This window comes from Antechinus flavipes, chromosome 6 (genome assembly GCF_016432865.1).
Source record: "Antechinus flavipes isolate AdamAnt ecotype Samford, QLD, Australia chromosome 6, AdamAnt_v2, whole genome shotgun sequence".
In the NCBI taxonomy this organism is placed as follows: domain Eukaryota; kingdom Metazoa; phylum Chordata; class Mammalia; order Dasyuromorphia; family Dasyuridae; genus Antechinus; species Antechinus flavipes.
Window position 1 is genome coordinate 141,973,565 of NC_067403.1, and position 23,798 is coordinate 141,997,362.

The following is a 23,798-nucleotide window of genomic DNA, read 5'->3' on the forward strand; positions in this document are numbered from 1 at the left end:
GATCATCATATAGTATTGTTGTTGAAGTATATGATGATCTCCTGGTCCTGCTCATTTCACTCAGCATCAGTGCATGTAAGTCTCTCCAGGCCTTTCTGAAATCATTCTGCTGCTGGTCATTTCTTACAGAACAATAATATTCCATAACATTCATGTACCATAACTTATTCAGCCATTCTCCAATTGATGAGCATCCATTTAATTTCCATTTTCTAGCCACTACAAAAAGGGCTGCCACAAACATTTTGGCACATACAGGTCCCTTTCCTTTTTTTAAGATCTCTTTGGGATATAAGCCCAATAGTAACACTGCTGGATCAAAGGGTATGTACAGTTTGATAATTTTTTGAGCAGAATTCCAAATTGCTTTCCAGAATGGTTGGACTTGTTCACAATTCCACCAACAATGCATCAGTATCCCAGTTTTCCCCTCCAACATTTATCATTATCTTTTCCTGTCATCCTAGCCAAATCTGAGAGGTGTGTAGTGGTATCTCAAAGTTGTCTTAATTTACATTTCTCTGATTAATAATGATTTGGAACACTTTTTCATATGACTAGAAATAGTTTCCATTTCTTCATCTGAAAATTGTCTGTTCATCTCTTTTTACCATTTATCAATTGGAGAATAACTTGATCTCTTATAAATTAGAGTCATTTCTCTATATATTTTGGAAATGAGGCCTTTCTTATAATTTGACTATAAAAAATGTTTTCCCAGTTTATCACTTCCCTTCTAATCTTGTCTGCTTGGCCTTATCTTGGTGTACGGTGTTAAGTGTAGGTCAGTGCCTAGTTTCTGCCATACTAATTTCCAATTTTCCCAGCAGTTTTTGTCAAACAGTGAATTCTTATCCCAAAAGTTGGAGTCTTTGGGTCTGTCAAGCACTAGCTTATTAAGGTTATTGACTATTTTGTCCTGTGAATTAATCTATTCCACTGATCAACTGGTCTATTTCATAGTTAATAAAATAAATGGTTTTGGTGACCACCGCTTTATAATATAGTTTTAGATCTGGTATAAGCTAGGCCACCTTCATTTGATTTTTTTTTCCATTAGTTCCCTTGAAAGTCTTGACCTTTTGTTCTTCCAGATGAATTTTGTTATTTTTTCTAAGTCATTAAAATTTTGGGGCGCCTGATTGGTATTGCACTAAATAAATAGATAGTATTGTCATCTTTATTATATTCACTTGACCTATCCAAGAGCACTTAATGTTTTCCCAATTGCTTAGATCTGATTTTATTTGTGTGGAAAATGTTTTGTAGTTTTGCTTATATAGTTTCTGATATGTTTTGATATTTGGCAGATAAATTTCCAAATATTTTATATTACCAACAGTTATTTGAAATGGAATTTCTCTTTGTATCTCTAACTGTTGGATTTTGTTAGTGAGATATGAGTGCTGATTTTTGTGGGTTTATTTTGTATCCTGTAACTTTGCTAAAGGTATGGATTATTTCTAATAGCTTTTTAGTAGAATCTCTTGGGTTCTCTAAGTATACCATCATATCATCGGCAAAGAGTGATAATTTGGTTTCCTCATTACCTACTCTAATTCCTTTAATCTTTTTCTCAACTCTTATTGCCGAAGCTAGCATTTCTAATACAATATTGAGTAGTAATGGTGATAGTGGGCAACCTTGTTTCACTCCTGATCTTACTGAAAATGATTCCAGTTTAATCCCATTACATATGATGCTTACTGATGGTTTTAAGTAGATTCTACTGATTATATTAAGGAAAAGCCCATTTATTCCTATACTCTCAAGTGTTTTTAATAGGAATGGATGGTTGGATTTTATCAAATGCTTTTTCTGCATCTATTGAGATGATCATATGGTTTTGTTAATTTGGTTATTGATACAGTCAATTGTGCTAATGGTTTTTCTAATATTGAACCAGCCCTGCATTCCTGGTATAAATCCTACTTGGTCATGGTGTATTATCCTGGGGATGATTTTCTGTAGTCTTTCTGCTAATATTTTATTTAAGATTTTTGCATCAATATTCAATAGGGAGATTGGTCTATAATTTTCTTTCTCTGTTTTCAACTTAACTGGTTTAGGTATCAGTACCATGTCTGTGTCATAAAAACAATTTGGGAAGGACTCCTTCATTATTTTTTCAAATAGTTTATAAAACATTGAAGTTAATTGTTCTTTAAATGTTTGGTAGAAGTCACATGTAAATCCATCTGGATCTGAAACTTTTATGGAAATGTTTTGAAAATTTTCATATGTGCCTTCTCAGTGTGGGGGGGAGGGAAGAGAAAGGGAGAGAATCTGGAACGCAAAAGATTTTTTTAAAACAAATGTTAAAAAAAATTAGGTTGTATGTAACTGGGGAAATAAAAAATATATATTAAGCCCAAAAGAATGAGACCTGAAACAATTTAGCAAAGTAACAGCTATGTAAAGTAAATTCACATAAATCATCAGAATTTTTATCTATTTCCAACAATACTCTACAAGAGAATTCTGGGAAAATGGGAGAGTAGGTCATAAAATTTGAAGCCCACTAATTGCTCTTCAGGACAAATAAAGACCAAGAAAAAAAAAGGCACACTTGGGGCAGAACTGGGGTCTTCTGGGCAGATTGCAGAAGATCTGAAAAAAGATAAAGGGAGAGAGTTAACCTGTAAAAAATATAAACACCCCCAGGCTACTGGGGCAATTAAGAGCCCTGGAGATAGAGGGGTTCAAGAGGGTCTCTGCCAGAACCACAGGAACTTTCACTTCCTGAACAGTGTGGGGAGTCCAGGGTCTGAGTCACAGAAGATTGAAGGAATCTCTGCTGTGCTGCTGAGACACAGGACTGAGAAGAAACCAATACATAGTGGGCCAGGGATTTGCTGGTTCTTGGCAATTACAGGAAGATGGTGTCCTTGGTTTGGGATTCCAGGCCAGAGGGGAGAACTGAAGCTAGAGGCAGCATTCTCCCAGCCCCACAAGTTTTTAAAAAATGAATAGGCAAAGGAAAAAGAAATCAACTATAAAAACTTACGATGGGAATAAGGAAGATCCAGGGTTCATCTTCAGAGGATAATAAAACTTACCCCAAAGAGTAATAATATATGGTTACTTGCCCCAAAAAATTTATAGAAGAAATCAAAAAAGACTTTAAAAACAAAATGAGAGATAATGAAGAAAACCAATAAGAACCACCTAAAAAAACCCAAAATGATTATGAAAAAAAGTTAACCAACTAGAAAAAGGAGATATCCAGTCTTTACAAAAGAAAATTATTCTGAAAATTAGAATTGATCAGGGGGAAGCCAATGAGGTTATACGAGACCAAGAATTAATAAAATATGAAGCATGAAAAATAGAAGAGAATATGATACATCTCATAAGAAAAACAATAGATCCAAAGAACGGATCAAGAAAACATAAGAATATTATTCAGCTACCTGAAAGCTATAACCAAAAAAACCTTGACACAATAATACAAGAAATAAAGAAAAATGTCCTGAAGTGATGGAATAAGAGGAAAAAGTAGAAATAGAACAAAGCCCATCAATCACCACTTCAAAGAGAATCCTACAAGGAAAACATCATTGCTTAACTTCAAAACTCCCAGATCAAAGGGAGATTTTTATAAGCAACAACAATACAACAAACAATTCAAATATGTTGGAGTTATAATTAGAAATGCATAGGATTTATCAGTGGCAAGAATAAAAGACTGAAAGTCCTGGAATGCTATATATTGACAATTAAAAGAACTAGGATTGAAACCAAAAATAATATATCCAGCAAAAGTAATGAAATATTGAATGAAAAAATGAACATTTATTCAATTTTGTCTCAAACTCAATAGAAAATGTAACAGAGCCAATATCACACATAACCTATATCAAATTGCTTACTTTCTCAATGTAGAGGAGGAGAAGTGGAGGGAGGAGAGCATTTAGAGCTCAAATTTTTAAAAAATGAATGTTTAAAATTGTGTTAATATGTAATTGGAAAATATTTTTTAAAAAGAGTGAGGTCAAACTTGATGAAACAAAAAAAGTTTTGGGAATCACTGTTTTAGTCAACTATATATTTTCTTCTGGTTCTGCTAATCTCATTCCAAAATAGTTTATACAAATATAATGCATCTTCAACTTCTTTAAGGTTCTAATTTCTTACTCTACAATAATATTCCATTATATTCATGTACCACAGCTTATTCAGTCGTTACTGAATCCACTGAATTCCAGATGAATTTTGTTATTTTTTCTAAGTCATTAAAATTTGGGGGCATCTGATTGGTATTGCACTAAATTACTGAAAAGTATGAGGAGTTAACAGAAGTATATAAGGCCAAGATATATGATATGAATTGAATAAGTGGCTAAAAAATATGAAGAACTAATTTCTTTTTTAAAAATATATGTACATTTTATTTATAATATGATACAATATAATTACATAAATATCAGATATTATCACTGGAAATGCCCAAAGGAGAGTTAAGTTGGTCTTCCAGTCAAAGACCTGAGTTCAAATACCCTCTCTTCTTTCAGCTAGTCACTTTCCTTCTCAATATTCTAGGTAGGTCTCACAGGTTAAAATGACTCAGTCTGTGTTGGTTTCCTTTGCTGGGTGTAATTTCTTCCCTAAGAGTTCTTTATACCAATTAAATTCTAAAAAAAAACAGATGAAAATGGCTCCAAAGGACATTTGTCTGGGATGTTTGCCTTTGAATTGGCAAAAATAGCAAAGGCTGCCTCTTTGGGACCCATTTTTTCAAAATTCCAAATTTTCCCAGTTCTTTTTTTTTTTTAAATATAGCTTTTATTTACAAGATATATGCATGGGTAATTTTTCAGCACTGACAATTTCAAAACCTTTTGTTCCAACTTTTCCCCTCCTTCCCCCCAACCCTTCCCCCAGATGGCAGGTTGACCAATATATATTAAATATGTTAAAGTATAAGTTAAATACAATATATGTATACATGTCCAAACAGTTATTTTGCTGTACAAAAAGAATCGGAATTTGAAAATAGTGTACAATTAGCCTGTGAAAGAAATCAAAAATGAAGGCAGACAAAAATAGAGGGATTGGGAATTCTATGTAGAGGTTTATAGTCATCTCCCAGAGTTCTTTCCCTGGGTGTAGCTGGTTCAATTCATTACCGCTCTATTAGAACTGATTTGGTTCATCTCATTGTTGAAGAAGGCCAGCCTATCAGAATTGATCATCATATAGTATTGTTGTTGAAATATATAATGATCTCCTGGTCCTGCTCATTTCACTCAGCGTCAGTTCATGTAAGTCTCTCCAGGCCTTTCTGAAATCATCCTTCTGGTTATTTCTTATAGAACAATAATATTCCATAATATTAATATACCACAATTTATTCAGCCATTCTCCAATTGATGGGCATCCACTCAGTTTCCAGTTTCTGGCCACTACAAAGAGGGCTGCCTGAAGAAATAATTTTCAAAAGAATTGCAGACTATTAACAACCATATGAAAGGAGAGAGGTAGATGGTACAGTGGAAGGACCACTGACTCTGAATTCAGGAAGACTTGAGTTCAAATGTGGCTTTAGACATATACTAAATTGTGTGATCCTAAGCAAGTCATTTAATACTATTTGCCTCAGTTTCCACATCTGTCAAATGAACTGGAGAAGGAAATGGCAAACCACACCAGCATCTCTGCCAGAATGGGATCACAGAGAGTTGGACATGACTTTAAAAAAAAAAAAAAAAAAAAGAGTAACTACTTGACCTTCAGAGGATGAAAGATCACACAGCTTTTTAGGTAGGTCAATATAATCTTGCTCTAATTTCTTCGCATAGGTCAATCAAGGATCCCAGGTTCTCTATCCTAATCTGGTTATTATTCTAAACACTTCAATAGAAGAATTCTTCCTTTAGTCGATTTGAAGAGTGGGAAAATAGCACTTGAAAAAAAAAATAAACACTGATAACGTATTTCCTTCAGATTAATCCAAAGGCTTCCTAGTAAGATAATTTTCAAAAACTTTCTTATTTCTAAAAGTAACTAGGTAAGGTTTTGTCTGTTTCTACACTTTTATTTACCACAATTTGTTCGTCCATTCCTCCAACTGATGGACATCTTTCTTTCTACAAAAAGTCTGCTATGATTTTTGATGTATTCAGAATATTTTTTTCTTTGATCTCTTTAAGGAATATGCCTGATAGTGGGGTCTCGGTGTCAACAGGGATAGAGTTTTTAGTTACCTTTTTTTAATGTCATCACAAGTTGTTTTACAGGTTACTCCAATTCATAGCTCCACCAACAATGCATTAGTGTTCCTATCCTTCTGTAGTCCTCCCAACATTAATCTCCTTTTTTAGGTCATCTTTGCCATTTGATATAAGATGTAGGGTGAAACTTTAAAGTTGTTTTGATTTGCATTTCTCTCATTAACATCTGTTTGAAGCACTGTTTCATATGGTGGTTATTTAGTTGTTTCAGTCATATCTTTGTGACCTCATTTGGATTTTCTTGATAAAGATATTGGAATGGTTTGCCATTTCCTTCTCCAGTTCATTTGACAAAATGAGGAAACTGGAGTAAATAGGATTAAGTAACTTGTCCAGGATCACAAAGCTAGCGAGTGTTTGACTTCTTTTGTTTGAACTTTTTAAAGGTCCAGTTATTGGAGAATTAAACACTTTCATTGCTCCACTTACTACTATCTTCATAAGACTCAAGTTTGCTTTTAATCTCCTTTAGGCTATGTCTCCAGTATATAAAAGATAGGGCAACTGAATGTCAAAAGCAGCAAAAATTTATTTTTAACAGTATTTTATTTTTCAAACTACATGCAAATATAGTTTTCAATATTTACCTTTGCAAAACCTTCTGGTCCAAAATTTTTCTCCTCCTCTCTCTCTCCTTCCCTCCCCAACACACCAAGCAATCTGATGCAGGTTAAACAGTTATTTTAAACATATTTCCATATTCATCAAATCAAATCAAAAAGAAAAAAAAAAAAGAAAAACCCCCAAGCAAATAACAAAGATGATAATACTATGTTGTGATCCACATTCAGTCTCCATAGTTCTCTCTATGGATGTGAATGGCATTTTCCATTATAAGTTTGAATCACCTCATTGTTGAAAAGAGCCAAATCCACCACAGTTGATCATCTCATAATCTTGTTATTGCGTACAATGATCTCTTGGGCCTGCTCATTTCACTTAGCATCAGTTCATGTCTTTTCAGACTTTTTTGAAATCAGCCTGCTCATTTCTAATTTTTTCTTTTTAGATAATTTTTATTTTTCAAAATAAATGCAAAGATAGTTTTCAACATTCACCTTTGCACAAAACCTTCCCTCCCCACTTACATCCTCTTCTAGACATCAAGTAATTTGATATAGGTTAAACATATGCAATTCTTCTAAATATATTTATTGACTCTCTCCATCATAAGTCTATTGTTTCTTATAGAACAATAATATTCCATAACATTCATATATCACAACTTATTCAACCATTCTCCAAATGATGGGCATCTACTTAATTTCCAATTCTTTGCTACTACAAAAAGGGCTTTTTTTTTTTTTTTTTTTTTTTTTTGCATATGTGGGTCCCTTTCTTGGATCAAAGTTTGAGAGCCTTTGGGCATAGTTCCAAATTGCTCTCTAATATGGTTGGATCATTTGACAACTCCACCAACAATAAATTAGTGTCCCAGTTTTCCCACATCCCCTTCAACATTTATCATTATTTTCCTGTCATCTTAGCCAATAAAAGATTAAAGGTTCAATCTATCAAGTGTTACAGCAAAAGATAAGGTGGGTATAAATGGAAATCAAAGACATCCAGAAGACATCAAAAAAATTACCAGTGGTGAAAAAGAAGCAAGAGCATGGACACAAGGTGGAGAACAAGCCAGAGCTCAAGAGTCTGAGAACTAGGAGCTGACAGCCTGAACAATTCAATTCTGATTCATTTATTATGGTCTTTTACTCTGGGAGCTGAGTGTTAGTCATATCCATTCCTGCCCAATTCGTGAAAGCTATTAAATACTAAAACTTATACATCACTATTTGTCCTAAAACATCTATCTATAGCCCAGGCACAAGGCCAAGCAGTATTACTGTTAAAATCTTTCATGAGTTTGAGGACATGCAAACTTCATATAGCTTCCTATTTTTTTTTTAATTCTGCCCAGTCCATAAGATATAGGAGATACCCCTAGTAATTTCCAAAATATGAAATTAATAAACATTAAGTACTTACCTATGTTACAAGGTACTATGCTACAGAGTTCTGTGACTCAGTAATCGTAATAAGAAAGGAGAGTTTTCAATGGGTACAAGCCTAAATTGAGGTATGCTCGCTATAACTTGGATTGGTTGAGCACAGAATGCTTATGAAACAATACAGTTTTATCTCTTAAGAGCCTCTGAGCTCACCATCTGTGTGATGAATTTGAGATTGGTTCAGTTGCTTAAATAGGTCAAATCCTTTGAAAGAAACTAGATCTTATTTCTAATCTGAAAGTGGTTCCTAGGGGATTTTATTGGTTACTCCCTGTGACTTTACCCATCTATAGGATTACTATAGACTGGCCTAAATAGCTTCTAATTAGTATAATAGCCAGGACTCTGATATGAAGAAAATCCAGTAAAAGTCATAGTTCACCTGGAAGAAGAGGCTTTGAGTTAAATGAGTGAATTGAGCCATTTTATCAGAACTTTACCATGGATAGTGTAATATAACCCAGTTGTTCTGATAGTAAGAAGTACAATATAAGGTATTTTTTGAGAACATAGTGGTACATTTTGTTTGTCAAATTAACAATGTTATATAGAAAAGAACTAAAGGTTTTTCTGAAAGGTGACAGAGGGGTAAAGAAAACAAATGAGAGAAACTGAGTTTAAGTAGGATTTAAATTGGAGAGAATACTGTGAAACCAGGAAAATCTTCCAAAGAAATAGACTACCTCAGTGGTATTAGTCAATTCAAATCATTTTGGCTACTATGTCAACATCCACCCTTATTGTGGATTGTACTATTAATATGAAACCCCACTTCAAAGCATCTTGGATGACCACTGAAAAAAATCCAATCTGACTACACATGAAAAACAATATAAAGAATGTCTATTGTCCACATCATGATAGAGGAAAGTCTTATAGCCCCTTCTCCATCATAACAGACAGTTATTTAGTCTCAGATTTAAAAAGCAAGAGTAAAAAAGAATAGATTGCTTTCAAGAAATTACAAAACTTCTTAAATGACCCTAAACTTCTCTCTAATCCAAAGACCTTCCTCAAGTTCCAATGGATGGCTGGATCATGTTAGGTCAGCCAGCTGATCCTTTTGCATGAATTGAGAACAAGGAAGATCAGGTAATGTATATGATAAGACCAAGAATATATCTCATGTCATTACCAGAGGGTATATTCACTGATAAACTCCACAACTGGTGCTGTTTTAAGGGTTATATGAACTCTCTTTTACTAGGCCAGGATTATTGTGTAGATGACATTTTCAGAAGTTCTATAATTCACACTTTCTTAGATTTTACACTCAGTAGTCTGGAAGGTCAAAACTGATAGGCTGATGTGTTTTAGGATTTAAAAAGGAAGCTGTTCTATTAAAGCTCTCCTTGACAATAGAAAAAATTTCCAGCCTTTTATGGGGAATCATGCCCGGGCAAAGACAAAGCTAAGAGAAGGCTTGTATAACTACAGTATAGAGAGTTTCTCTACCATGTGGACCTGCTTGTCAGGAGCCAAAGTTGGGCATCCTTTTGTAACAGGCACTCTTCCTGAACAAGGGGGGGAGTGTTGATAGGTGGGGTAATCCAAGAGGACTATCAGATTGGATAAGAATGTAGGCAAATTTCTACATTTGCTGTACAAGCTAAATGAATGCTGAGAGGGTATCCACCAGGTATACTTTGACTAATCCTGAATAGAACATGACAGCTTTTCCAAATCAACTAGTTTACTATGGCTAGTCTTGTTCCAAGGCAAATTTTGACTCAGATTTCAGAATGAGCGGTGATGTTGAACAATAAAATGTATTGACTTTTGAATCTGGCTATTGAGTCATTCATTTCTGGGGTGATTGTTTAAAATCTTCCTGAATTATTCGAGGAAATCTCTCCTCAAATAGGAGAGAGAGTTTGTTCTTCCCTTTTTCTATCAGTTGAGAATCTTTGGAAAAAAATGAGGTCATGTTCCTTTTTCCTTTCTCAACTCATCATCCAGATGCCTTCTTCCACAATTTCCTTCTTCACTCCAGTCTCACATGATAAGCCTTCTCCTTGCTAAGACAAACTTCTCTAAATACACAAATGGTCCTTTTCCATCCTGTTTTCTCTAGCAAAGTGCCCTCTGAGTGGCAGCTTGGTGCAGCAAACAATGCTAAGCCTGAAATCAAGAAGATTGGAGTTCAAATTTGATCTTAAATACTTACTAGCTATATGATCTTGGGTGTAGTGTTCTTGTTGGTTTTATGGAGGTCTTTGGACCAGTCTTCATTTCAGTTTAGTAATCACCATGAGAATAGCCAGGGATAAAGTCCAAATTCTTTATTGTCTCCTTGCCTGGAGCTCTGCTAGCTTTCTGGAGGCCCTTCAGACCGGCCTTGGTCTCAGTGGGGAAAGCAGGAGGACAGGATAGCCACCACGGTTGTGTGAGATGGAGTGAGTCTGTCTCTGAGTCCCTCGGTTCCCCAGGAGAGCCACCAGGAGTCTGACCAAAGATGGATTGAATCTCTCTTGACTCCAAGAGCTTGAGCTCCTACCTCCAGTCTTCTGTTTTCTCTGGCTCTGACCCTGGCTGTGTTTGTTCTACTTTATAAGTTCTATGTTAATTACATCATCATAGGTGTGAATCTTGTAGAACTATATTAAGTACTAAGTACATGTACTGAACTAGAGAACTATTAATCACCATGATAAACTAGATAACCACTGTCTTATCAGTTCCACTGAGTTAGCATCTTGTAAGAATTCTTGTTTCAAGTACAGAGTTCTGGTCCGTAACATTTGGGCAAGCCACTTCTGTTTACTTCGATTTCCTTAACTGTAAAATGGGAGTAATAATAGCATTTACCTCAAAGGATTGTTGTTAGGATCAGACAAGATACTATTTGTAAAGTGTTTTAACACAATGCCAAGCACACTGTAGGCACTATATAAAGACTAGCTAATATTATATCTGCTCTCTCTGTTTCTTTGTGTGTGTGTCTTTCTGTCTCTATCTTTTCACTTTCTATCCCACTAATTCCTCCCATTCTTTGTTTCTTCTCAAAAGAAGCTTTGGAACCACATATTCCATTGAATAATCTCTAGAATCTACTACATTGATCCCTTAGATTATGATCTTGTGCTCAGCATTCTTTCTGTTGATCTAGACTTATGTTTTCCTCCATATCTAGAAACAAAGAAAAAAACAACTGAGGCTTGGTTGGAAATATAATTACATTCGTAAAAGTTTTCAAACCTTAAAGTGCTATATACAGAATGCCCAGTAGGAAAGCATGGCCACTTACCATGAAAATGGCCAAAAAGAAAAAAAAAAAGAACACTTTTTTTTTTTTTCCTGAGGCAATTGGGGCTAAGTGACTTGCCCAGAATCACACAGCTAAGTGTCTGAGATCAGATTTGAACTCAGGACCTCTGACTCAGGGATGTGCTCTATCCACTGCACAACAGAACACTTTTGTAGAAGATAAGCTAGCCTGTGAATTATACAGAGATAATAACTTCAACTGTTTGGATAGCATGTCAATACTATTCTTTTAACTCTAGAGAAAGAGCTGCATGTTGACCACTTCATACCATCCATAATTTGGGCTCATTAGATTTCTAGTTCTGACTTGTGTAGTATGTTGTGCTAAGCATTCTTTTTCAGGCATGACTATAAAATGTATTAGATTGCTGCTTCCAGCTCAGTGACCTCTACTCATACCTCTATTTCTCAATATTCCCAAAGGGTTATCAAACTGTACATACCCTTTCATCCAGCAGTGTCTCACTGAGCCTCTATCCCAAAGAGATCATGAGGGAAAGGGACTCACATGTGCAAAAATGTTTGTGGCAGCCCTTTTTGTAGTGACAAGAAACTGGAAATTAAATGGAGGCTCATCAATTAGAGAATTGCTGAATAAGTTATAGAATATGAATGTTATGGAATAGTATTGTTCTAAAAAAAATGATCAGCAGGATCATATCAGAGAGGTCTAGAGAGACTTTCATGAACTGATAGTAAGTGAAATGAGCAGAATCAGGAGATCATTGTACATGGCAACAAGATTATGCAATGATCAATTTTGATGACCATGGCTCTTTTCAATAATGAATAACTATTCTCTAGGACATCCAGTTTGAAAGATTCAATAGGCAAATGATGATTCAAGACTGAAACTCAGGGAAGAGACTAGGGCTAGATAACTAGATCTAGAAATCCCATCTATATAGATATAGATAGGTCTAGAAATCAACTGCATGGAGATGATAGTCAAATTCATGGGAGCTAATGAGTTTACAAAGTATGGAGGGAGAAGAAGGCCTTGAATAGAATACTAACATGTTGGGGGAGTAATGTCAGTGATAAGACAGCAAAGGAGATGAAAAAAAGGCATTTAAAGAGGCAAAAGGATAATTAGGAGAAAGTGGTGTCATGAAAACCCAGGAAAGAAACAGTATTTAAGGGAAGATTATCATTTATATCAATGTAGCAGAAAGGAAACAGAAGAATGAAGAATGAAAAAAGACATTTTGATTTGGTGATTATTAGTAACTTTGGAAACAGTGGTTTCAGTTGACTGATAAAGTTGGAAAGTATAGTACAAAGGATTGAGTAGTGATTGAGAGAAGAGGAAATAGAGGCAGCAAATATAGAAAGTTTTTGTTTTTCTAGAAGTTTGCCTGAGATAGAAGACCAGAGAGTAGCAGAGTCTAGTAAAGACTTCTTAAGGATAGAGGAAGTATAGGTAAGTTTGAAGGGAGGAAGGAAAAAAATTAAATATAGAAAGAGGTTGAAGATTCTAGACAGAAGAGGAATGACCAATCTGTAATCTGCTGGAGAGAATGGAAGGAGGTGAAGTCTCTGTTAAATTTCACCTTCCTCAAGGATCTATTCCTAATCCTCTTTAATCTTAGTGTCTTTCCTTTGAGATTATTTCTAAATATCCTATCTATAACTTGTTTGTACACAGTTGTTTGCATGTTGTCTCCCCATCAAACTATGAGCTCCTCCAGGAAGCATTTTGTCTTTCTATCCCCAAAGCTTAGCACAGTTCCCAGAAGTAGGAGCTTAATAAACATTGTTGTTGACTTCTAACTCTAATGTTCTGTCAATCTAAGCTACTCTTATTCCATTTATTTACCAGAACCCAGATTCTGGGTATACTTTGGTGAAAGAAGTGATTTTTCTGTTATATTAATAACCAATTATTAAATTAGGATTAAAGCTTTATCTCTTTATTACCTCATTAAAGGACTAGTCCTTGTAGGTCAGTCAAGAAAAAAGGATGAGATTGTCCAAATCTCCATAATCTAATCTAGGTGAATTCTAACCCTAAAACATTAAGTTAAGCCCTTGTACCTCTCTACTGGAGATAATAGTAACCCATGTTCAAAGCTTCAAAGAGATGGATTCCTTTATTCAGATTTCTGAAGGCAGCTAAGTGTCATGATCATGATTATTTTTTATATAGTACATTTCACCCTGTTCATGGAGGACTTTCCAGATTTTTTTTTGTCCTGAAAGCATCCTGCTCCTCCTTTCCTAGAAAATAATAATATTCCATCACAAACACATACCACCGTTTACTGAACTAGTTCCCAATTGAGGAGATCCCCTCAATTTCCAATTTTTTTGTCCTGAGAAGAGAGCTGCTGTGAATATTTTTTGTACATATAGGTCATTTTCCTTTTTTTTTTTTTTTCCCAGAATCTCTTTTGGTATTTAAGTAGTAGTGTTGTTAGGTCAAAGAATATGCATGAATTTATAGCCCTTTGGGCACAGATCTTATCTTTTGATCATTTATCAATTGGGGCAGGGTTCTTCCTTTTTTATAAATTTGATACGGTTCCCTCTGTTTGAGAAATGAGGCCTCAGAGAAACTTGCTTTAAAAGGATTTCCACCCTGTTGCACACTCTCTCCACTGATCTTCCGAATACTCCCTGGTATCTCAGGAGAGAGGTCCACAAGTCTCCAGGACTATTGCTGGTTCAGAAGTCCCACCTTGATGATGCTGGGGTACAGATAGGGACGGGGCAGCCTGCACTAGGATTGCAGGGATCCCACAGACCTTTTCTACTGACCTTCCAGGTCTTTGGTGTCTCTGGGCTGGGAGATCTGAAAGTCACCAGTACTGCCTCTGATTCAGATGTCAGGCTGGGGCCAGGGCAAGGGCTGGAGTTGCACTAGCTCAGCTTGCACTGGGATGTGCAGCTGAGCTTCTAAATGGCCTTTGACTAGAAAATATTATCTATTCTGTCTTTTTAGGTGCTTTGATGCTCTAACATTGGTTAGAGTCATTATTTAAGGGAATGTGGAGCAATTTGGAGGAGAGGTTGGGTGAGTTCCTGCCTCTACTCTGCCCTCTGCCATCTTGGCTCTGCCTCCTCATTTCTAATCCGCTAAATGATTTTTAGTTAAGTACCTTGTTTTTTTTTTTTTTTTTAAACATAGTATTATTTGCACACTTAATAGATTATAGTATAATATAAACATAACTTTTTTATGTACTGGGAAACCAAAAAATTTCTGTGGCTTGCTATGTTGCAATATTAGTCTTACTGTGGTCATCTGGAACCAAACTCACAGTGTACCTCTGTGTGTGTCTCTATATGTACACATGGATATATGCAAACATTACTTTTTTATTAAACAGGCACCTGCATTTCTTATTGCTAGGAGCATGATATTAAGTAGATGCACTATTTTTGTAGCTTTCCTACTTTATGTTGTGTTTGTTTGATTTACTCAAACAGATTTTATAGGACTTTCTCAGTACCTTGACTCTGAATATACAGTACTTTCTCAGTACCTTGATTCTAACAATACAGAAGTATTTACCAAAAAGTCTAATGGAAACTACAATTTAAATACTTTAGTGAAGATTTTTTCCCATCAGTACAAGATTCATCCATATAACAGCAAAAATATTATTCTTTTTCCCTCTTCTGTTTACTCTTTTTAATACTTTAGTTTCAAAATAGTGGGAATTAGGACTGGTAACTGGTATCATTAGGGCTGATCTTTACTTGGACTTTTTTTTTCTTGGACAATTACAGAAGCAATAGTGCTATGATGGTAATTGTTGCCAAAAGAGTTGCTTTTGCCAGGAACCGAGAAGCACATGTGAGAGATCAAACAAAAGAGCCATAGAGTCACCTCAGCTGGTGATATTCCTCAGCCTTCTTCAAGGCTCAGCTCAGGGACAACATTAATTTTTTGTTAGTCTCTAACTTACCCTACCCCTTTAAATTTTCTTTCTCTTGTATTTACTTTTCTAATTTAGATATTGCATTCACCAGTAGAAGATAAACAAAGCTTTTTTTGTTTTGTTTTGTTTTGGGGGGCGGGCAATGGAGGACGAGGGGATAAGAAAAAATCTTTTTATCTATAGTACTTTGTACCCACATTTCAATACATGTTTAATCTGGCTTTTCTATGGTTTTCACATACGTCATCTCAGGTTTTCTGAGAAGCTCTTTATATTCCCTATGAGCCAGATTTTACACACAGCTACTAAGAAACAATCTCCAAAGATTACATAGAGAAACATTGACTATTTGCCAAAAATGAAATGTTGATTGTTACACTTTACTGGGTTACATTAAACACATTTATAGTAGCACCTTTTGTCATAATAACAAATTAGATGCTCACTGTCAAGGGAATCACTAACAAGCTGTGAATTCATGAAGGTAAGAGAATACTATTGAGTTATTAAGAAATTGTGTATATTAAGGATATAGAGAAGCATGAGAAGACTGATAAACTGATGCAGAGTGAAGTACCAAATATATATATATACACACATACATACATACATATACATAAGTTACATGCATGCTAACGGGGAATTCCTGAGTCAGATGACTAATAAAATAGAAGAGGATTAGCTATTTTCTCCCATGACTGTGATGATCTTTTTCTTTTTTAAAATATATAATATAAGATGATGGTTCTCTCTGGGAGAAAGAGCAGGTTTCTTGGGGGAGGTTTTCTTGGAGGCATCCTTAGTATCAGTTCAGATCAATAATTACCCCAAATGCAGCCAGTTGGTAAAAATGCAAATGTTTATTTTCTCCTTTCAAAATAGCCCAGTTAGTTGAGGCCTATCTCTCTGGTTCCAAGAGCTCTTGCAGATTGTCCTTTGCTTCTGCCTCTGCTTTCTTCAGCCTTCAATCCACCTCCACTCTTCATGTAATTCTGCTGAAATCTGTCTGAGAGCCTCTGTCTCTTTTATACAAAAGAGAGGAATTATGGGATACAAGAGAGAGAGATTATGGGTTTTCTCCCATAGTGCTCTCTGGCCCTAAGAGCTTCAAGGGAGGTGTGAATTCACAAAGTTACATAGTTAACTTTGTGAATCTCTCATACTTGTGAACTTCAATGAGTAAAGGTGTGAACACAAGCATTGTATCAATTAGTTCTACTTAGTACCTTGTTTCAGGTCCTGGGCCAAAACATCTTCTTGTAAGATCAGATCAATAATCTATCAATTCTAATGAGTTAGCAGTTTGTAAAGATTCCAACACATGACTATTCATTCCTCTCAAAATAGAAATTTATATCCCAAAGATAAAGTTTCTTTAAATGTCTAGAATAGTTAGAATCCAAAAGAAGCTTTTTTAAAAAGTAAAACAAAACTCATGAAGTACCATCTACCCTGAGCTCATTCAGTACCCCTAGCCTACCACCCCAACAGGCACCAGAAATGAGACTGTAACAGAATGTGCTACGAGAGCAACATTTTATGCCGTAAAAAAAATCTCTTCAGGAAATTAGAGAAAGAAAATGAAATGGGCAGGACTTGGGTCTGGAATTGAACTAGAGCTCAACCCCATACCCTACACCCCTGTCTTCCCAGAGTCTAAAGGACCCAAATTAGAGGAATCAACTCTAGTTGAACATTACAACACTTCTAACTCCTGATTCCAGGTCAGAGAAAGAGGAACAGAAGGAGTGGAAAAGGACGTCATGTGTCTGGACACTACTAAGACTGAGCAAAAAGAATTTAGCAACCAAATAGGTGCCTCCAAATGTTACTTGGGACAATAACCTAAGTTGGTGAATTATGGAATTGCCCAATAGGAGGAAGCTGAGATACTTTTAGATCCAGCACCAAAGGAAACCACCACCAGAAGGGTTGATGAGAGAAAAGATCCTGTGGAATTTGAGGAAAATATGTGACTATTAGATGAGTGATTTAAAACAAAAATGAGAATTAGAATAGAATTTATGTCCTACACAGCAAAATAATGAGCAGATAGAAAAATATGAACTTGTGATATCAAATCTCATCACCATATATCTGCAAAGAGTAATAATTTTTATTTCTTCATTGTTCTTTCTTCTCTAATTGCTACAACTAGTATTTCTAGTACAATATTGAATAATGGTGATGATAATGGATTGTAGAGACAGCCAGTGTTCTATCTACTGCACCACTAGCTCCACAGTCCCAAGTGGGGACTAAGGGAAGCTCGGTTGATTAAGAGCACTAGGCCCAGATGTGATGCTGAAATGCAGTCCTGGATAAGAAGGAACCAGGACCACTGTGCAAAAGCAGTAGGGTAGAGATGCTGCTGGCTATGCATACTTGCAGGAGGGTGGAGCTTTTGGTTTGGAGTTCCAGGTCAAAGGAGAGATCTAAAGTGAAGCTAGAGGCATTACTCTCTTTCCTCCCTCCTCCCCCTCCACAATTAGAGCTGCTTACATTAAAACTTTTCATTTAAAAAGAAGTTTTGAACTGGCAAATAAGAAAGAACCAAACTACTATGGCAAGAGGGAAGAACAGGGTTCATCTACAGAGGAGAACAGTGAAAAAAAAAAAAAAAAAAGCTTCTTTTACCCCAAGGAGTAATGTTAAATGGCTTGCTGTCCAGAGAGAATTTATAGAAGAACTCAAAAAACAATTTAAAAAGTCAAATGAGAGACACTGAGGAAAAACTAAAAAACTAAAAAAAAAAAAAAAAAAAAAAAAAAGAATAATTGGACTACGTGAAAATTGTGACCAAAAAGTGAACCTTGACATGATGATACAAGAAATAATCCAAGAAAATTATCTTAGAATGACAGAATATGAGGGGAAAATTGAAATAGAAAACATCAACTGATCATCACCTCAAAAAGATCCTTTGTGGAAAACATATAAAAATATTATTGCCAAATTTCAAAACTCTCAGATCAAAGAGAAAATTCTGCAAGAAACAAGAAGAAAAAAATTCAAATATTCAAATATGTACAATTAGAATTGTACAGGATTTATCAGCAGCCTCATATACTGGCAATCAAAAGAACTAGACCTGAAGTCAAAAATATATCCAGCAAAATTTTCCATAATATTGAATGGAAAAAAAAAAAAGAACATTCAAAGAACTTGCAGATTTTCAGGACTTTCTATCAACCAAACTCAACAGAAAATTTAACATATAAGAGCCAATATCAAAGATTAATTTCAGAGAATTTAACATTGATAAATTGTTTACATTGTTTACATGGAACTGTATACCATACATTTAAGACATCAGCAATTGGGTAGCCCAAAAGGAAGACTGAAACAAAGTTGAGTTGACTCTAAAAAGCAAAACTGCTGAGAAAAAGGCAAAAATAGTAATTATATTATACAAATGAGGTACAAAGGAAGAACAGAGGGGTGAGAAGGGTTCATAGTTCTGAAAATCTACTTACATTGGGGATAAATTAAGCAGACAACACACACACACACACACACACACACACAATCAATAGCATTTCTGTATAATAATAACAAAAATCTGAGAAGCAATGAATAGAAAGAGAATATTCCTTAAAGAAATAAAGAACTACTTAAATATCTGGAAGAATATTCAGTGGATAGCCATGTCAATACAATAAAACATAACATTGCAACAGCAGAAGAAATAGATGAACTGGAATATTCTAAATTTGGGAGTACTAACTTAAAGTAACCTTATGGGTCAAAGAAATCAAGCTTTCAGGTTTGTGTAAATACAGACTCTGAATCTGCTTTCTATTCTGGTTCTATCTTAAAGGGAAGGCTCCACCATTGTAGACATTCTTACAAATAGATACTATCCCACCACAAAAACTGATGAATTTAACTGCAAGGAACATCATGGTTAACAAATAACAAAACCAAAGGAATAATTGGTCACAACACCAAACTTAAGACATTCCCACCCTTGCCCTATCAGCTGATATCGTGTCTGTATTACTCAATCTTCCTTCCTCTTCCTTCTTCCCTTCCTCCATCTCTTTCTTCCTCTTTTCTCTGTTCACATACCCTTAACTGCAGGTGCTCTTAATTTTTTTTCTTTTGATCATTGAACCCTTGGGATTTACTGACTAGACTTCTTAAAGGCCCATACCTTAAACCCGAATCACTTAACACTCATTAATTGCCTCACTTGGTCATAATTTGGGTCCAGATTGTCTCAGAGTGAATGTAAATAGCAATCATTTCTGTTTGGCCATAAATTTTGAGAGTCTTCCTCTCCTAAATTTATTAATTATTGAATTTTTTTTTGACAAGATGAAAGAGGCCATTCTTTGCCTCAGTTGCTACCTAGCATTAATTACTGAATGAATGTGGCCTCAAACTTGAGATCTATTTTTAAGGTAGGGCTTAAAAAGGCCAAAGTCTCCAGTACAACTAGAGCCATCTCCAGATGTCCTGATTTGGACCCAAATGACTCTGGAGGAGAAAGTAAAGCTGGGGATCTTACACAGTCCTTCCTCAATGGAATCCAATTCATTTGCATGTCATGACATCATCTCCCTGATATCATAGTCCTTTTCAAGAATGAAGGACAAAGAACTCAACATCCCAAATAAGAAAAGTTACTTTTGCTATCTGCCCTAAGACTGTATGAAACCCTTTATATGATATGTATCTTTTCCCCTTTATTCTGGTTGGATTCTGGAGAATTTTCTTAAAGAGCTCATTTATGGCTTGTTCAATTTCTTTTTCTAAGATAAGTTTAAATATTTTATATCCTGTTCTATTACCTGGAGCAATTTATATTTTTGTAAATATTACTCCCTTTCATTAATAGTTTTATTGCCATATATTTGGGCAATTTTTAATTTCATCTTTGTTGGTTGTAAAGTTATCTTTTTTTTTATGTTGGTAATTTCATTTTCTTCTTCTTTTTAAATCAAATTATCCAATGGTTTATCTATTTTTTTTAAACCAGTTGCTAGATTATTAATTTAAGGATTTGTGGAGGGATTATCTTTCACTTTTGTTAATTTCTCATTTAATTTTCAGGATTTCTATTTTAGTGTTTAGTTGAGAATTTTTAATTTGTTGGTTTTCTAGTTCTTTTAGTTGCAAGATCAATTTATTGATCTGCTCTCATTTAGAGATCCAGATTTTCCCCTAAGTATTGCTTTGGTTGAATCCCCACAAATTTTGGTGTGTTGTGTCATTGTTGTCTTTACCTTTAATGAAATTCTTTCTATGGTTTATTCTTTGACCCACACATTTTTAAAGGCTAAGTTCTGTAGTACAACTAATTTTTAATCTAAACCTCAAAGAATTTTTACTAAATATAATTTTATTACCTTATAGTCAGAAAAAGTTAGCATTTCTACTTTTTTTCATTGGTTTGTGAGGTTTTTATGCTTTAATACACAATCAATTTTCGTGAAAGTGGCATGCACAGCTGAGAAAGAGATAATGATATCTCTATTCCTATTTGATATTTTCCAGCGATCTATCATATCTAACTTTTCCAAAATTCTTTGTCACTTTAAGTTTTTTCTTGTTTATTTTATGGTTAGATTTACCTAGGTCTGAGAGCAGAAAACTGAGGTTCTCCCACTATTAAAGTTTTATTGTCTTGTTTCCTCTTGTGACTCATTTAACTTCTTTTTTGAATTTAGATCCTATGCCATCTGGTGCATATGATGTGGTTAGTGGCGGTGCAGAGAGTTGTGGGAACCCGCTCTGGTCGAAGCAGGTCCAACATGAAAGAATTCATGAACCCAAAAAATCTGACTGGCAAAAGGGAAGTTTATTGTATTGGCACTGAGAAGCCAGTTTTGCTAGGAAGACAGACTTCTGAGTGACAAGGTCCTGGCAGAGAAATAACAGAAGGTTATCACTGAGAAGGTCTCTTCGCAGCGGGCAGGAGTCCTGTGTGGCAGCTGTGCCAAGAGGTCCCTTGGCAAAGCATACTATTTTGGACTTCTGCAAAGGTAAGAGTTTAAAATTGTCTTTTTATAAGAAATCTGAGACTGGGGTTTCAATTGAATGAGATTCCTTCAGTGTTGTCACTGCCCCTAGGCCTAGATTTCTAGTCGACTGAGACAACTTAAGTTATATCAGGTCCAGATCACCAAGTGTATGAGACCACTCATAAGTTCCAGCTAAATAGGGAGTAGTCCTGGGCTAATCTTTTTTTTTTTTTTAAATAACTTTTTATTGATAGAACCCATGCCAGGGTAATTTTTTACAGCATTATCCCTTGCATTCACACCTGGGCTAATCTTAATGAAACCACTTAAATGCTCTGAAGGGTAGGTCTGTCAGAAGAGAATTTCAGAGTTCACCCCAAAAGTCAAGGACAGTTTCAGGGTTTACCCCATCACATATAGAAGTATTGATATCAATTTATTGTCTAGGGAATTTTAAGCTTTTTCTACTTGTGACCTCTGCAGTTACCTGCAACTCTGTTTTGAATCTGAACTGAGGTATTTTTGGCAGTTGTGTGCATGCATAGTGCAAAGTGCATGTGTGTTCAGAACCAAGGCTAAGTGATGTTGTGTGATGCAACATGGGCAAGCACTGCTAGAAACATTTCAGATTCATTGTGTTTGACTTTGAATTAGTTTTTAGTTATTGAGTTCAGAACCTTTTACTAGTGGCAAATTTTCTGTGCCCTCTACATTTAGTTTGCGATCCATAGTTTAAAAAAACTTTATCTTATGGTATCTTTTAGTAAAATATGGTTTTCCTATTTATCTCTTAATTAGGTTTATTTTTGTTTTTGCTTTATCTGAGATCATGATCGCCACCTTTTTTTTTTTTTTACTTTAACTTAAGAAGCACAACTTAATAATAATTCTGAACTAACTTTGTTGTTGTTACTCAGCAGTGTTTGACTCATCAGTTGTGTCTGATTCTTCTTTGCCAAGAAATCACTTGGCGTTATCTTGGCAAATATACTGAGGGGATCTGCCATTTCTCCAGATCATTTTACAGATGAAGAAACTGAGGCAAACCATGTTAAATGTCATGTTCAGGGTCATACAGGTAATGTTTAAAGCTAGATTTGAACCCAAGTCTTCCAGACTACAGGCCCAGGACTCTATGTACAGCACCACCTACTAGAATTATAGGGAGGGAAGAATACAGATAAACAGCTAGTTTAATTAGCTTCCCACAAAGTTATTAACAAAAACAAAATTAAGTTACAAAATGCCAAGGCACTTGAGTCATCATTCAAGAAATGGACTCCAAGCTGAATTCTTTTTGTAATGTAATCTGGCTAATTATTCATCTGAATCATCATACCCAACTAAACACTTTATTTACCTAGTATTTATACAATGGTTCAGCTCATTCGTTGAGTAAGGTAAAAGGTAATTCCTTGGGTTAGTAACCCCAAGAGGTGACTATAGGTCAAGGGTAGGGTGGAGTTACTAAGAAACTTAGTAATTTCTTAGTAATACAGGACAGTTTTTCCCAAAGCATCTATTTCCATTCTATCATCAATTTAGATCAGACTGATTTGGGAATCCCTTCTTTTAGGAAAGATTCATGCAAGAATTATGACAAGAGGTAATTCCAGAAGAACATGGGAGGAGGATGAAGAGATAGGATTGTACATGAAAGTAAGGCAGCATTATCCTAACTCACATTCCTATAGTTTTTTTAAGGTTTACAAAATATATTTTTTTTCACCTTATGGAGCAGAGAGTGCAAAGCATTATTTCCATAATAATGTAAACGGAAACTGAAACTCAGGGCTTAAGTGACACAAAATTATCCCACTAGCAAGTATTATAGCCAGGACCAAAACGCAAAATTTTTTACTTTAAGATTGATGTTCTGAAATAAACATTTTACTATGGGGCAAATATAGGCAAAGATAGAGGAAAATGTGGACAAGAATTGGTAAAACAAAAATATCTCACTGTAGAATGGGAATAGTGGCGGTAAATGTGTGTGTGTGTGTGTGTGTGTGTGTGTGTACAGTCTCAATGAATCCTTCTAGCTTTGACTATGCATTTATGAGATCTGAAATGTATTATAAATTCCATCTGGGCTTAGTCCTAATTTCAGTAAGAGTTCCATGAGATCTGGGACCTTAAGTAGCCATATCTTCTAAGTAGCCAGTCTCCTCTAGGGGTTTCCTCCTTTGTAAGTTAGGTTGAATTATTCCATTATTATGAATCATTTTAATTCTAACATGATAATTTAAGGATTTTGAGGGGATTGACTTAAAACTCTGGCAGTTCCCTGCTCTAAAATAAGTGGTTTTAAAACCTCATCACTTCCTTCCTTCAAAATAAATGTTTACAAAAGGGGTGCTACTCCACACCCTACCCCAGTAATTCTATTTCTTATATTGACAAAAAGGAATATTAGCACCTGTGTATCAAAAA

General features: G+C 35.2%; 1 protein-coding gene across 1 annotated transcript in view; it reads left to right on the plus strand.

Moving 5' to 3' along the window:
• SLC9B1 (solute carrier family 9 member B1) overlaps window positions 1-8,022 on the plus strand; it is a 92,669-nt gene extending 84,647 nt beyond the window's left edge. Inside the window, exon 12 of the mRNA XM_051966167.1 lies at window positions 7,721-8,022. Coding sequence (XP_051822127.1) covers window positions 7,721-7,735 — 15 coding nt within the window. The 3' untranslated portion in view covers window positions 7,736-8,022. The remainder of the gene's footprint in view (window positions 1-7,720) is intronic.
• Window positions 8,023-23,798: the final 15,776 nt, after the last annotated feature.